We start from the raw sequence: 15005 nt of genomic DNA, 5'->3' as shown, positions 1-15005 counted from the left end.
AATGAATGTGGTATTAACCTCTTGAAAATTCTACTGAAGCGAAAGAATGTGAGAGCAGATAGGATTAAGAAAGAGATTGAGGAACAGAAACAGAAGATGGAGAATTTTAAAGAAGCCAGTGACTTCAGACAGCGTACTGAAACTATGGTGAGGAACTTGGTAAAAATTGATAAAGAAGTCGGTGAAATTAAGGTGGGCCGATTCCAGCGTGATTGGCAGGAGTATCAAAATAAGCAGGCCTATAGATGGCAGGTAGAACAGATTAAAAGGAAAGAAAAAGTGGAGAGGAATTTGGCTGTTGGAAGTGAACATATGGAGATGCAGCAGCAAGGTGAGTACAAACCCCGAACAGACACAAGATATGAAGGATATAGGATGGGACCCCAACAGGTACATTTCAATTCCCCTAGAGCAGAGGAGAGATGGGAAGAAGGGAGCCCGAGAGTACAAATGAATGGGGTAGGAAGACGGGGGAAATCTGGGGGATATAGAGGAGAGGACAGGTGCAATGAAGGGGGGCATAGAGGCCACTTCAACCAACCCAGAACCCCGGGCTTCAGAGGAGGGATGGGCCCACAGAGACCTAGAAGGGAATGGAGATCACAGTATCAGAGAAATGATATACCCAATTATGTGCCCACACAGAATCGCTTTGATCCATTGAATGATGTTAACGATGATTTTTTTGGGGAAGATTTGGGACGAAGTGAGGAGACAGCGAGTGGGAGAGGGGGAGGTGGACCCTGGGGGAGGGGGCAGAAAGCGAGGAATAGAAGAGGGTGCAGAGGGGGGAGAAGAAAAGAGAAGAAGGTGAAGGGGAAGGGTATCTTTAATATTAGCCAGGTCCAGCTTAAACCGGAAGAGATGGCCATCTTGGACAAAGGCCTGAAGTATGCCCCCAAGCAGGGATTAGATAAATTCGGTACGTACATCAATGTACAGAAGTATGTTAGGAAACTTAACATCAAAAAATATTTCCTTTCTAAAGAAGCCACAAATAGAAATAGCAACAGACCAGCCCCTGACTATGTGCACACGGGACTAAAGAATAGGTCCCTATTTAACCCAAATACATATAGTATGGGAAGTACAGTTGAAGTGTTTAGAAGATTGGTCACGGCGGATTTGGAAAAATTGGGTGATCAGAGGAAAGATGGTGAGTTAGTGACAGCACTTAAGTTAGCTGAGAGAAGGGACCTGCTGATTAGGCCTGCTGACAAAGGAGGTGGTGTTGTGGTGATGAGAAAGGACCAGTACACTGATGAACTAAATAGGATAATTGGGGATAGTGCAACCTACGAGAAACTGAAAGGAGACCCTACCAGACAATATAAAGGGATACTAAGAGATATTTTGAAGGGAGGATTGGATGAGGGGATAATTGATGATTCAGAGTTCAAATATCTTATGATCGACGTGCCAAGGATACCTGTGATATATCAGAACCCAAAAATACACAAGGATCTGGAAAGACCCCCGGGTAGGCCCATAATCAGTGGGATAGAGTCCCTAAACCAGAGAATAGGTGAGTATATTGATAAGTTCTTACAGCCCATTGTACAAAAACTCCCATATCTGATTAACCAGTTCGGCCTATCTGGACGAGCTTCCTCGTCCAGATAGGCACTGGTGCTGCCGCCGGCTCGTGCGCGCGATCGGGCGCGCCCCCGCTGCCCGCCGCTAGCCCCCCGATCAGTGAATGGGAATATAATTCCCATTCACCGATCTAACTTCCCCGCAGAAATACCGACGCTTTCTCTCCAGAGAGCGCGGTATTTCTGCCCCCAGGAAACAACTTCTCAGCATTTTAGTTCCTAGATGCGAGCTGGTTCGCATCTAGGACTTTTTTCACTGTGGCCATCTTGTGGCCAAATAGTAAACTGCACCCACATACATTTTTGATAAAAAAAAAAACATTATTTTACATTTAAAATTAGCAGTTTCCCTCCCACACCAAAAATTACCCACATACACTTTTTTTATTTAAAAAAAAAAAAAAACAACAATTAAAAAAAAAAAAAAAAAACAACATAAATAGTTACCCAAGGGTCTGAACTTTTTAAATATGCATGTCAAGAGAATATGTTATTATATTATTTAAAATTATAAGCTTATAAATAGTGATGGACGCAAATTGAAAAAATGCACCTTTATTTCTAAATGAAATATCGGCACCATAAATTGTGATAGGGACATCGTTTAAATGGTATAATAAGCGGGACAGATGGGCAAATAAAATACATGCGTTTTAATTACGGTAGCGTATATTAATTTCAAACTATAATGGCCAAAAACTGAGAAATAATGAATTTCTTCCGTTTTTTTCTTATTCTTCCTGTTAAAATGCATTTACAGTAAAGTGGCTCTTAGCAAAATGTATCACCCACAGAAAGCCTAATTGGTGGCGGAAAAAACGAGCTATAGATCAATTCATTGTGATAAGTAGCAATAAAGTTATAGGCGAATGAATGGGAGGTGAACGTTGCTCGGATGCATGAGATTTTCGGACCGCGGCGCTGAACCGGTTAAAGACACGAAACAAATGATTAAAGAGGTAGAAAAAATTACGTTAGGTGGAGATGATCTTCTAGTAACAGCTGATGTAGCCTCATTATACACAATAATTCCGCATGATCTGGGAATTAATGCAGTAGAGAGAGCCTTGAGGATGGATGGTACACTGAAAAGGGAGCAAATTCTGTTTATTTTACGGCTGTTAAAATTCGTTTTACAGCATAATTATTTTTGGTATGCAGGAGATTTTTTTCGGCAGATAACGGGATGCGCCATGGGGGCAAAGTTTGCACCCAGTCTAGCAAACATTTTTATGGATGAGTGGGAACGACAGGTGTTGGAAAATATCAATAGCCAACCAGTGAGACACTGGTTTAGGTATATAGACGACCTGTGTATCGTCTGGAGAGGAAGTAGACGGGAATTGGATCAATATGTGGAATGGCTTAATTCCAATCAGAGGGGGATTAGACTAACAGTGGAGAGCGATGAGAACAGAATTTGCTTCCTTGATTTGGATCTTTATAGGAAGGGGGATAGGCTGCAGATGCGGACCCATTTCAAGAAAACAGATAGGAATGGGTATATCCCATATTCCAGCTGTCATCATAAGAAATGGCTTACCAACATACCTAAAGGGCTGATGCTCAGAATACGACGTAATTGTTTGGAGATCTCAGACTATAGAGAACAGACAGACATGCTGATAGAGAGGTTCGTGGAAAAGGGGTATGAGAGGGAGATTTTGGGAAGGATACGTGATGCTGCTGAGAAAATGGATAGAGGGCAGATGCTGGAGAATGGGAGGAATACTAATGATGTAGGTGGGAGACAGGAATATGCAATACTGCTTGACTATAACTCCAGGCATGGTGAAGTGGAACGTGTGATAAGAAGGCACTGGAATGTGCTGAGGGCTGACACGGTGCTGGGACGGAATATACCTGTTCATCCACGTTTTATATATAAGAAGGCAAAAAATTTGCAGCAGATCCTAGTTCCAAGTTTCATTGATGGGCCAAAAAGAAGTAGGGGAGATATGATGGGAAATAAAGGGTTCTATCCATGTAGAAAGTGTGTAGGTTGTACAGAATCGCAGGCACAGAAACGCAATGAAGTTGTGGGAAAGGTCAATGGCAAGAAATATGAACTCCGGGACTGCATTACTTGCACTACCACTCATGTTGTATATATGTGCTGGTGTCCTTGTGGACACCAATACATTGGTAGGACCACAAGGAAACTCAAGGACCGGATTGGTGAACACGTTAGAAATATTAAAAAAGGCAACCCTGCACACAATATGTCTAAACACTTTGCTGAACATCATGGGCGGGATCCGGGCATGATGAACTTCTGTGGAATTGACAGATTAAGGGGGAGCTGGAGAGGGTGTAACAAAGTTAGGGAATTGTCTAAGATGGAGTCACGTTGGATTCATGAACTAAAAACGTTGCACCCGAGAGGCCTGAACGTTGAGTTCGATCTGAACTGTTTTATTTCTAATGATTAGGGAGATGTGGGGTAGATGTGTGCCCCCTCCGGTTTCCGGTTTGGGGCACACGTGTACCCCAGTGAGAATATGGGGGGTTTGGATTTTGTAAGTGGGTCCTTTCAAATGGGTTGTATTGTTATGGGGCGTATGGGATAGAAGTGTTTTTTTCCTGGTACTGTGTTTTTGGCTGGGTTTTGGTATTTGTATATTAATATCTAAAGATCACTTGTACGTGTGTCCGGTGATGCTGGCTCTGGCATGCTGTGTTCACTTTCATTCTGCCATGTGTGTGGGGGATGTGGGTGCATGCAGTAACTGGGTCCCGGCCATTGGACCTGATGAAAAAAAGAATCGATTTGCCTTATCGGACCTGGGCTAGTGGATACTGGATGGTAGACTAGGTAGAGAATGGTTAAGAATTATATGGGGGATGTGAGATACTAGTGCGGGTGGGAAGAACTATATGGAGAAAGTTATGTGGATGTATGGTCTTAAGCCATTACGATAATAATGATGTCTTTGGGGGTATGTGGAAACTGACACTATGTACTATGATGGGGTTATGAATGTGGTAAAATTATTGACATTGTGAGGGGGTTTGAGGAGCGGACCGTATTGAAGATAAGGGGCTGAAAACAATTATGAATTCCGTATTGATGCGGAAGGCTCCGTTTGAGCCAATCATAGCGCTGGAGTAGCGGCGGATTGAAACTACTAGCCATGAGATGATGTTTGGGGGCGGCACCCTGGGCGTGATTAGTCGTGGCTGGCCTCCCAATGGAAGTACAGCGGGCGGACTGCAATGACGGGGATGACCCCTGCTGACATGGCAATTTCACATAGGCTGATGAGAAGGATGGTACAGGGCGGAAGTAGGCCGGCGGCCATCTTAGGTGAGGGAAACTGCGGATTGGATGATGGGATGAAAACAATAGTATTTTAAGACGCTGGCTGGTCATGCGCCTCAAGCCCCTGATGAGTGCGCATGCACAAAACGCGTAGGGCGGAGCTACGGGCGGACTGAGCTGGCGTGGAGGATTGTACTGAAATGCTTGTTTTTACTGGATACTTGTGAGTGCACTACTTTTAATCATTTTATTAAAGCGAATGGTTTTACACTATGTGGAGCTTCTCAGTTATTAGGCTGATGTGAGACTTCTGGTCCTATGGAATCATCTACTTGAGGCTGGCAGTGAAAAGATCCGCTGGATGTTTTGAGTGCAGTTGCTGTCTTATAACTTGGGCAGCAAAACAGAAGGTGAGAGGCCACGTATGTTGGTGGTGGTGCTAAGCCTGAGGAAATTCACAGGGTCTGAAAAGTGTAAAGGTGCTATTTTTGCTGTCTGTGGTTGGCGGCCACAGTACATGGTGAGGACCTGTGTGACCTGGTGAACTGTGGTGGATATTTGGGCAGAGCTCACGATTAATTCCTGGCACTGGGTGTGAGGGATGTGGCACTATTGCAATACAGTATTATGCTATGGTTTTTATTTCCTTTTCGTTTGAGTGACACAACTTTACGAAGATTTCAAGTACATGTGAGCGCAGCATCTCAAAAGGAATACTGTCATACACATCTGATGCTTGATGATTGGTGCAGCGATCCATGGACACGTAAATTAGCCTTTGGACTTTAAGAGGGACATTGTTTTATTTGTACTATTTTCATTATATTTTTTTGTTTGTTTATTGAATATTTTGTATGTATGTAAGTTATTACAAGCAGTGAGCGCACGAGACATAGATCAAATTATATCTTATGAATAAGGTCACAATACTCTTGCTTGGACTTGGACAAGGGATCTTAGCAAAGACCGTAGGGGGTACAGTGCATTAATTTACAAACAGCTCCTCACAGTGGGATTAAAAATGCAACAAGAATTAATAAAACATACAGCCTTGTGGTCTACAATGTAAAATAAAAAAAAGATGAAACAAAAAAAACAAAAAATAAACTCACCTGTAATCAAAACAGAGTGCTCATCTCCGCAGGCTATGTGTGTAGGCTTGTCATTCTTTAACCAAAACTTGCTGGGACAGTTGTCTGCAAATTTACTTTTGCCAAATGTAAATATTGCTCCTGAGTCTGCCGCAAATATGAAACAAAAAGACAATATGGGTGAATAAACTTTATTAACATAAGTACACTGAACTCTTACTGCAAGTCTGGTGAAAATAAAAAACTGAGTGTGTTGAGTGTCCCTTTGTTTAACTCACAGCAATGTGCCAAAGCATCTTTATGGTATATCCTCGCTATGAAAACCAGTGTTTTCAAAGTACCCTTTAGTATGGACAATATTATTTTGTAATTCTGAAATCTATTGGAAATCTGCTCCTTGTGTGTGGAACACATCAGGTAGATTCCTGTCAGATTCAGCTTGACAGGCATCTGACAGAAATCTGATGGTCTAATCTGCTGCAAATCTATAAGTGTATGGCCACCTTAACTCTGATAAAGCATGATAACTCTGATAAGGCATGCTACTTGTTATAGTGAATCAACCCCGGCATACCTTATCAGAGTTAACATGCCTTATCAGAGTAGCGTAGCTTATGCCTGCTAATTGGCAATGACGAGAGCTCCACTCGTCCTACCCTGAGTCCAATCACTTTAAAGGACATTATCCCCGCACTTTAATTGGCCCAATAGGCTGCCTGTCAACTTTCCTGTCAAGTGAAGAGCCGAGATTCAAACCCAGGTCTCCTGTGTCAGAGGCAGAGCCCTTAACCAGTACACTATCCAGCCTCTATGTGAGCTTACGCTGATGTGCAAGTCAGTGTGATAATATTGTAAACAGCTTGTTAAGTGCTGTGACCAGTTGGGCCTTCTTGTTAAGATTCTGTAGTGAAGGAAGTTAATCAAGTTGGTAAATATTGTATGTGCAGCTCCAAGGAAAGCAATAAACCTTAAGGGCCCTCCCCCAAGCTAAAAAAGGTGGGAAGAAACGTAGAGTACTCCTGTGAGTGTGATGGCTCATTTAGGCCTTGTTACCAGTTCCTGTGGCCATCATCAGTGGGGGAAGGTGCCTTCCATAAGGAAGCAGCATAGTCTCCCTCTCCTTGCAAAGCACTATAGGTTTCTATAGTAGAATGCAGTAAATTATTCATACCCATTTTTAAAGTAATTTTCCTGGTTTTAGCATCAGAAACATTTCCCATAGCTACATATTGTTGTATATTGGTATGTAGCCCTGCCCTCCCAGTGATGCTTAGCCTGGGCTGCTTAGCTATGCAGAGTTCTCACACTTTACAATGGCTACATTTATAAATGAATATAACTTCAGAATGTGGCTATGAGCGCGCCTCTAACAATTAAACACCAAAGAAGGAAAGAAATATAGTATAGTATAACTGCAGTCCAAGGTAAGTATAGAATAATTTTTAAACCTATATGGGTCGCCACACAATGGGGGGTAACCACCCTGAAAACAATATTTGTAGAAAGTCTGTGCAGGCGCTCAACATATATAATAAATGACAACAGTTCAAGTCTATTGATGCCTTCAACAAAGTTTCGCATCCAAAGAAAAGTCCACACTGGGTACTCTCACCGAATAAGATGGCTGATTGAATTACAGATCAGCATAAATGGCATATCGGTAGCATCTCGTAGGCATCTATCTCTGTATATATCGGATAATAACGCTGATCACATGTGATGACCAGCAGATTGCACTTGTTAGATTATATCTCCCATACCAGTGTTGCCGATCTCAGAAATACATTTTTACTGACAAAGCACAAAAAAAATTTACTGACAGAACACTTTTTTTTACTGACATCTAATATTATTGAAATTAAATGAAAGATATCACACATGCGCCCTTACGTGCAATACACCGGCAACTACGTACTTCATTGAGGAAGAAGAGTAGTGGCGGACACCGGACAGGTAAAGTATTAATGCACGGCATCTGGAGGGGGGGGGGGGGGGGGGGACTTTGATACATTTACATTTGGGGGATGCGACCAGGGGTTTTCGTCACATTTGTGCTCGATTATCGCAGCCCTTACCACGCCTGATTGAGCATGCCAACCTGAGATTTTCCAGCATGTCCGATTGATACATGCGATCGATACATGCAACCAATTTTGGCCCTAAATTGGTTTGATTGTCAACTAGGCATGCTCTTGATGGCACCGATTTTTATAATATCAATAATAATTGTCTTATGGTTGATCGGCCGCCAAGTCTACAGATGTATGGCCACCTTTAGCTAGAGCAGTGTACATTCCACAGTGATACGTGAACTGATAAGCAGTAAGTGCTGTGAATTTCTGGGAAAGAGAAAGGGTTTTTTTTACTGACACCACAAATTTTTTCATGGACTTTACTGACAGCCCAGACTCTAATACTGTATTTAATAAAAGATTTAAAACCTCTCAGTGCACTCACAACTGAAGTAGAACAATGCACATATAAAATACTCCTCGGCAGTCCAAACTACGAGCTCTGTTTGGACTGCCGAGGAGTATTTTATATGCGCATTGTTTTACTTCAATTGTGAGTGCACTGAGATGTTTTAAATCTTTTAATAAATACAGTATTACGCTATGTAGCGTCTGTTTTAAGTTTAAGGATCCACGTATGCCAACCGAGTATGGGAGATATAATCTAACAAGCGCAATCTGCTGGCCTTCACATGTGATCAGCGTTATTATCCGATATATACAGAGATAGATGCCTACGAGATGCTACTGATATGCCATTTATGCTGATCTGTAATTCAATCAGCCATCTTATTCGGTGAGAGTACCTCATTTATTATATATGTTGAGCGCCTGCACAGACTTTCTACAGATTAATAAATGGACTAGTGGACCTAAGCCCGTTTAAAAATGGGCTAGGTCTATCACTGCGCATGCGCCCACCACACACGCACATTTCCGCCCGCCCGCGCCTTCGCCCGTCATTACGCAATTTTCACTACAGTTCCTCTTTAGAGGCACTAAACTAAGGTATTGCATCACATATTTGCAAAAAAAAAAAAAAAAAAAAAAAAAGCCTTTTTTTTCTTTACAAAAAAGAAGAGCTATAAGCCAGGCAAAACATGTTCATTAAAGCATATTTTGATCTTACACGAGCTGTGGAAGTGACATTCTGGACTCAGGGGTTATTCATCAAAGAGAATATAACATCAGTACATAAAGGCACAGAACTGCTTAGCCGACATAGTCAGAGGACACGATACAGTCTAATGAATATGTTCTGTATTAATTAAACATTAACCGCATGAAATAAAATAGTAGGGAAAAAACATTTTTATCAGTAGGGCTTGAAGGTTAATTACAAATAATCAGGGATATTCTGTAACATAACTTGTTTGTAATGCTGCCTACGTGATCACAGGTCCACCAAGGCTGTTAATCACATGGCTGTTTGAACTTATGAGTTGCATCACCCAGTAAGAAATCCAATAATGCTGCACAAATTCCAAACAGACCCATTATTCTATTCAGCATCCATCAAGCATTCTAATGTGCATTAGAGGCATGGATCCACATATGGGCAAACAGGATCAAGGTCACAGTTCTGGCGCTGATTAACAGGACTCGGTACAGATATATTTTGGCACAAGCAAAGGGTTGGTGTGCATGAGGTGGTGCCTGACTCTGTGAAACGTCAGACAATTGCTACATGATGATTCTAGCATAATAATAGCTACAGCATACATCTTTTTGATGGCTAAACAGGGCTATTCATTGTTAAAAAGAATTGTAGAATTTAAAATGTAAACTTTTATTTTTCTGCATTTTTGCAACAGCAGCACTTTATTAACTTGCAGGAAAATGCTGTAAATTATTCAGGATAACCACGTTCACAAATATGTTCCTGGTTTCAGCATCAGAAACACTTCCTATTCAATATATTGCTGTATGTTGGCATGTAGGTCTGCCTTCCCAATGATGTTTAGACTAGGCTGCTCAACTTACTTAAGACAAGGGAAGCCTCTGGATCCTAAAGAGGCTCACCAAACTATCCTCCTGTCCCCCATCGCAGAGTGCGGACGACCCGAATAATTGCAATAAGGGCAGATTGAAAAGTACATTGGGGCCTGTGCAAGTACGGCCTCGCCTGCGCAGTGACTGGAGCGTTCCATGCTATTGCGCAGACACAGCCTGGTTCACGTCTGAAGAGGAGCCCAAATGGATTTTCCAGAGGGTCTCGGCAAACGGAGGGGAGGAGGAAACGAGAAGCCTCTACATCATCCAGAGGCTTTCTTCTTCTAAGGTAAGTATGTTTTTTTTACCCAAGGTGCTCTTCGGGTTCCCTTTTAGCATACTTTTCATGCACTGTATGCTTCACTATATGCACTGCATATCACATGTAATGCGCAATGCAACTTTTCCCCTCTGTTGCATTGTGATGCTGTTGTGCAACGCAACTCCCCAGTGTGAAACTAGCCTTGTGAGAGAACGCGGTAAAGCCGCCGCGTGTGCTACTGAGGAGGCGGCTGATTCCGCGTCCAATGCGGTGGTTTGCACGTGGAAGCGTGTGTCTGGTAGCAGGGCAGAACGCAGAAAAGCCGCCGCATGCAACAACAGTAAGGCGGCTGGTTCCGCGTCCAGCGCGGCGGTTTGCACGCGGCAGCGTGTGTCTGGTGTGGCTGAGTCTGTTAGTGCACAAAGGCTTAGAAATACGCACGCGCGCGCGCTGAGAGGCAGAATTCTTATACTGGGCAGAGAGAGTCAGCTGATGACGCCGATCAGCTCACTCCAGAGCAGGATACTATTGGTTGATCAATTAGGGGTGGTGCTGGAGAGCACTACTCCATATATAGTTACTGCTGGCCAGTTGCAAGTTGTCTGCCGTTGCGAACACTACATGGAAGCACTCAGACCTTAGTCAGATCCAACAGTGTGTTTGAACCAGGAGGACCTGGGAATTCACACTGAGCCAGATTACTTATACTGTTATTCTGTTTATGCTTAGACCAGTTCCAGGGTGTAGAGACCACGGACCTCACACCCAGACTAGGGAACCTGTGTTATCAATCTGTTTATGCTTAGACCAGTTCCAGGGTGTAGAGACCACGGACTTCACACCCAGACTAGGGAACCTGTGTTATCAATCTGTTTATGCTTAGACCAGTTCCAGGGTGTAGAGACCAAGGACCTCACACCCAGACTAGGCATTGTTCGATATCTGTTATGACTTATTGCTTTCCTGACTACTCCTCTGATCTCTGATTCGGTACCTCGCACATCTGATACTCTGTTGCCAAACCCTGCTTGCCTTGGATACCAAATCAGCCTTCTGTCTATGTACCTTATCTGACTGTGTGTTGCCGACCTGGCTTGCCCGACCTCGAGAGCTATCTCTTCCCTTAAGAGATAGTCTCCAGATCAGATAGTGACATCCACCTCAGGTGTCACTCACTCTCTGACCCTTCCTGTCTTCAACCTGACTCCACCCCTTGGAGAGCCTCAGGTTGTGCTGGAAGGTTCCTGTGCTCTGAGAGCTGTGTTCCTTTACTGCCTATTACCACCTGCCCAGCAGGTGCATTACTCAAAGTACTACTGTTACACCAAACACTTACATACCCATAGGTGTCCAGAGGTTAGTAATATATCTGTATTATCGGTGATTCTGCAGATCATCAATAATCAGGTATATATCTGCATTCTTGGTGATACTGCAGATCACCAATAATCAGATTCTCTCTGTGTGCTGACACCAATCGTTACAAGCCTAAATTCTTTTAATAGGCTGACTGCCCGAGAGATACGCAGAGGACGCATTTCTCTTGCTGCAGGCTGGATGTGACGGGAGGAAATTACGGGACCAGCTACCGAAGAGGGAGAAGACTGAGGATGGCATGTGTGGGATAGATCCGTGCGGATGGGGCTGGAAGAAGCCCCAGGTATGTATAAAACGTATAAAGGTATGTATAAAATGTATAAAGCGTTACACACACAGCAGCGAATGCAGGCTTCAATAAAGTCAGAAAGGACACACAAAGCAAAGATAGAGTTAGGCCCGGTTCACATTGGCATTAAAAATGGTCTGTTAGGCGGAACTAAGGCCCGGTTCACATTAGCAGTAAGCAGAACGGGAGCGGAATGTATACTGTACAAACGGACCGCTATGCGAACGGATCCAATGTTAAACCAATGGATCCGTTTACATCCATCCACTTGTACGGATCCATTGTCCGTCGTTCCGCTCAACGGACAAAAAAATGCTGCAGGACCTGTTTTCCCCGACCGTTGTGCCCAGCGGACCGGAAACGGAAGGTTTTGCAGCTGTATAGGAACAAATAGAAAACTGACATTTTACAGCACACTCGCTGTAAATCCATGGATCTGTCCATCCATGGATCGGCATAGCCAGAGCGGCGATCAGCATAGTCTAAGCAGCGAGTGATCACATTAAGCATACCATGAGCAGCAGAGAACAGTGGCATATGCAATGAGGTGAGCTGTGGCTCTGCATAGCCTGAGCAGGAGCAGCAGAGTTGTAAGCTGGAGATTGGCATACCATGTGCCGCTGGCCAAAGCATTTTTAAAATAACGGAGTTAACAAATGTCAATTAAAAACTTGCGCCTGATCGCCCAATTGATGTACTGTTCCTGTCTGCACTCACTACATGTAGTCTTACCAAGGACTAGCTTTGATCTCAACTTAAAGGAATACTTAAAGAGAACCAGAGAAGAAGCACCCTCAAGTAGTTTACCCTATAAATCAGTGGGAACATGACAGTAAACACCTACTCTGCTTTTTGTTTCATTCTTGTCTGCTAAATCAGCATTCAGTCTGGCTTTGCTCAGGAATCATTATAGCGGAGTCTGTCTTCTCTGTGTCTTTTCAAGCCCAAACCTGCCCTCTTCTGGCTCTGCTATAATGACTCAGCTCAGTCTGGGATTCTTACCAGGGCTGATAACAGGCATATTTAGCAGAGAATAATGAAACAAAGAGCAGAGTAGGTGTTAACTGTCATGTTCCCACTGACTTATATGGTAAAATATATGAGGGTGCATCCTCTCTGGTTCTCATTAGATCAAAAGGGGAAAAAAATGATTTTTGACTTACCTGGGGCTTCTTGCAGCCACTGGAGTCGTCCTGTGCCCAAGCGTCCTCCTTATTCTCTCCGGGAAGTAGCGGCAATCCCCACCTTTCACCAACTAGTGCGCATGCCCAAGCCGCGCGCACCCTGATCATGCTCCCGCTGCTGGGAGCGTTCTATGCATGTGCAGTAGCGATTTTCATATTATATACTTTCAATCAACAAGATTGTTATGTGCAAATTAGAGGAGTCAGTGAAAAAGTAAACGGAGGAGTCGGATGATTTTTGTACTGACTCAACAGCCCTGTCCGTTACAACAGATCACCAAACTGACAGCAAGTTTGGGGCGGCTGCAGTAAATCCGGATTGTTGCATTGACCGCACGCTAACTGAACGGAGAGTCACGGATGTAAAACCGATGACTTTTAAAAACTGATCCATTGTACACATCAATTTTTTCCTTGGCTCAGTTTTTCATTTGTCTAGTGTGAACCAAGCCTAAGAGGCACATAGGAAATGGCCAGCTGGCGCCTGCCTGTAAACTCAGCAGTCAGTCTGACAGTCAGCAGTGCTGGTCTTTTGTGCACCCACTAGAACTAAAAACAAAGTATTTTCTTTAAAGGGATACTGTAGGGGGGTCGGGGGAAAATGAGTTAAAGTTACCCGGGGCTTCTAATGGTCCCCCACAGACATCCTGTGCCCGCGCAGCCACTCACCGATGATCCGGCCCCGCCTCTGGTTCACCTCTGGAATTTCAGATTTAAAGTCTGAAAACCACTGCGCCTGCGTTGCCGTGTCCTCACTGCCGGTGTTGTCACCAGGAGCGTACTGCGCAAGCCCAGTATGGTCTGTGCCTGCGCCGTACGCTCCTGGTGACATCAGGGGCAGCGAGGACACGGCAACGCAAGCGCAGTGGTTTTCCGACTTTAAATCTGAAATTCCAGAAGTGAACCAGAGGCGGGGCCGAAGCATCGGTGAGTGGCTGCGCGGGCACAGGATGCCTGCGGGGGACCATTAGAAGCCCCAGGTAAGTTCAACTCATTTTCCCCCGACCCCCCCTACAGTATCCCTTTAAAACATTTTGGAAGTCAAATGAACATTTATTGCGAAACACTGTCTGTTTAATGAGCGCAAGTGGAAGTGCATATACGGCATGTAGCAGCTGCACACCTTTGCAATGCATTGAGCAATACGAAGCTTGCAAATGATGAAGTTCCCATCGTCTATTTTCAATCAAATTTCATCTGAAATCTGATTTGAAATCAAGTGGTGAAAAGCAAAAATTAGCATCACCAAATTTATTTTTAATTAGAGAAATATCAGTTGTTTGGTGGAATGAACACTGTACACTGCATCCCAGTGATAACTGTGTGTAGTTCATGCTGCTGCCTGACACACGATGATGCTGTCAGTAGGAGTACACACTCATATCAGACATGCAGCGTCCTACGCTGAGCCCTGCATGTCAGATGTATGCTAGTGACAGCAGCAACAGACAGATCATGTTAGGAGCAGCAGTCAGGGATGCAGGGAGATGCTGTCTTCACTCACCGGGTACCGGCTGCTCCCCCTCCTCCTCCGTCGCCGCCGCCATACCCAGAATGCAGCTAGCTGCAGCCGCCGAGCTGTTGTGATTGTCATACAGCCACCATCATCCACACAACATCGTTTTCCCTGTGTCTAGCTCCGCATCCGGAAGTAAACAAACTGTCAGACTATAGCAACGGGGGCGGGAGTCGCCAATATTTCCAGCAGTAACCTCACTGCCACTATGCGGCTGGAGGACTGAACTTCTGCTTAGCTCTGGACTAGCGCTGTGTATTGCAAGGAGGTCTTTGCGAAGTAAATATGATGGCAAGAAACCTTTGCCAGGTAAAGGGACAAAGCAGCTATGCCTATGATGGGTTGCCAGTTTTACATTACATCTCTGTGTAAAAGCAGAAATAAATAACTTGCACGTTCCTTCAGTCTGCGTGCTTTGCACTCTG

General features: G+C 44.0%; 1 protein-coding gene across 3 annotated transcripts in view; it reads right to left on the bottom strand.

Annotated features, from left to right (window-relative positions):
• The window catches only part of RPGR (retinitis pigmentosa GTPase regulator), a 102449-nt gene extending 87734 nt beyond the window's left edge, over window positions 1-14715 (bottom strand). For all 3 annotated transcript variants that reach the window (XM_068269880.1, XM_068269879.1, XM_068269878.1), the window contains exons 1-2: window positions 14569-14715; window positions 5970-6095 (exon numbers count right to left, since the gene is read on the bottom strand). In XM_068269880.1, coding sequence (XP_068125981.1) covers window positions 5970-6095; window positions 14569-14611 — 169 coding nt within the window. In that variant the 5' untranslated portion in view covers window positions 14612-14715. The remainder of the gene's footprint in view (window positions 1-5969; window positions 6096-14568) is intronic.
• Window positions 14716-15005: the final 290 nt, after the last annotated feature.

This window comes from Hyperolius riggenbachi, chromosome 2 (genome assembly GCF_040937935.1).
Source record: "Hyperolius riggenbachi isolate aHypRig1 chromosome 2, aHypRig1.pri, whole genome shotgun sequence".
NCBI classification, from domain to species: domain Eukaryota; kingdom Metazoa; phylum Chordata; class Amphibia; order Anura; family Hyperoliidae; genus Hyperolius; species Hyperolius riggenbachi.
Note: the sequence above shows the minus strand (reverse complement) of the source record. Positions and strands in the feature narration are given on the sequence as shown.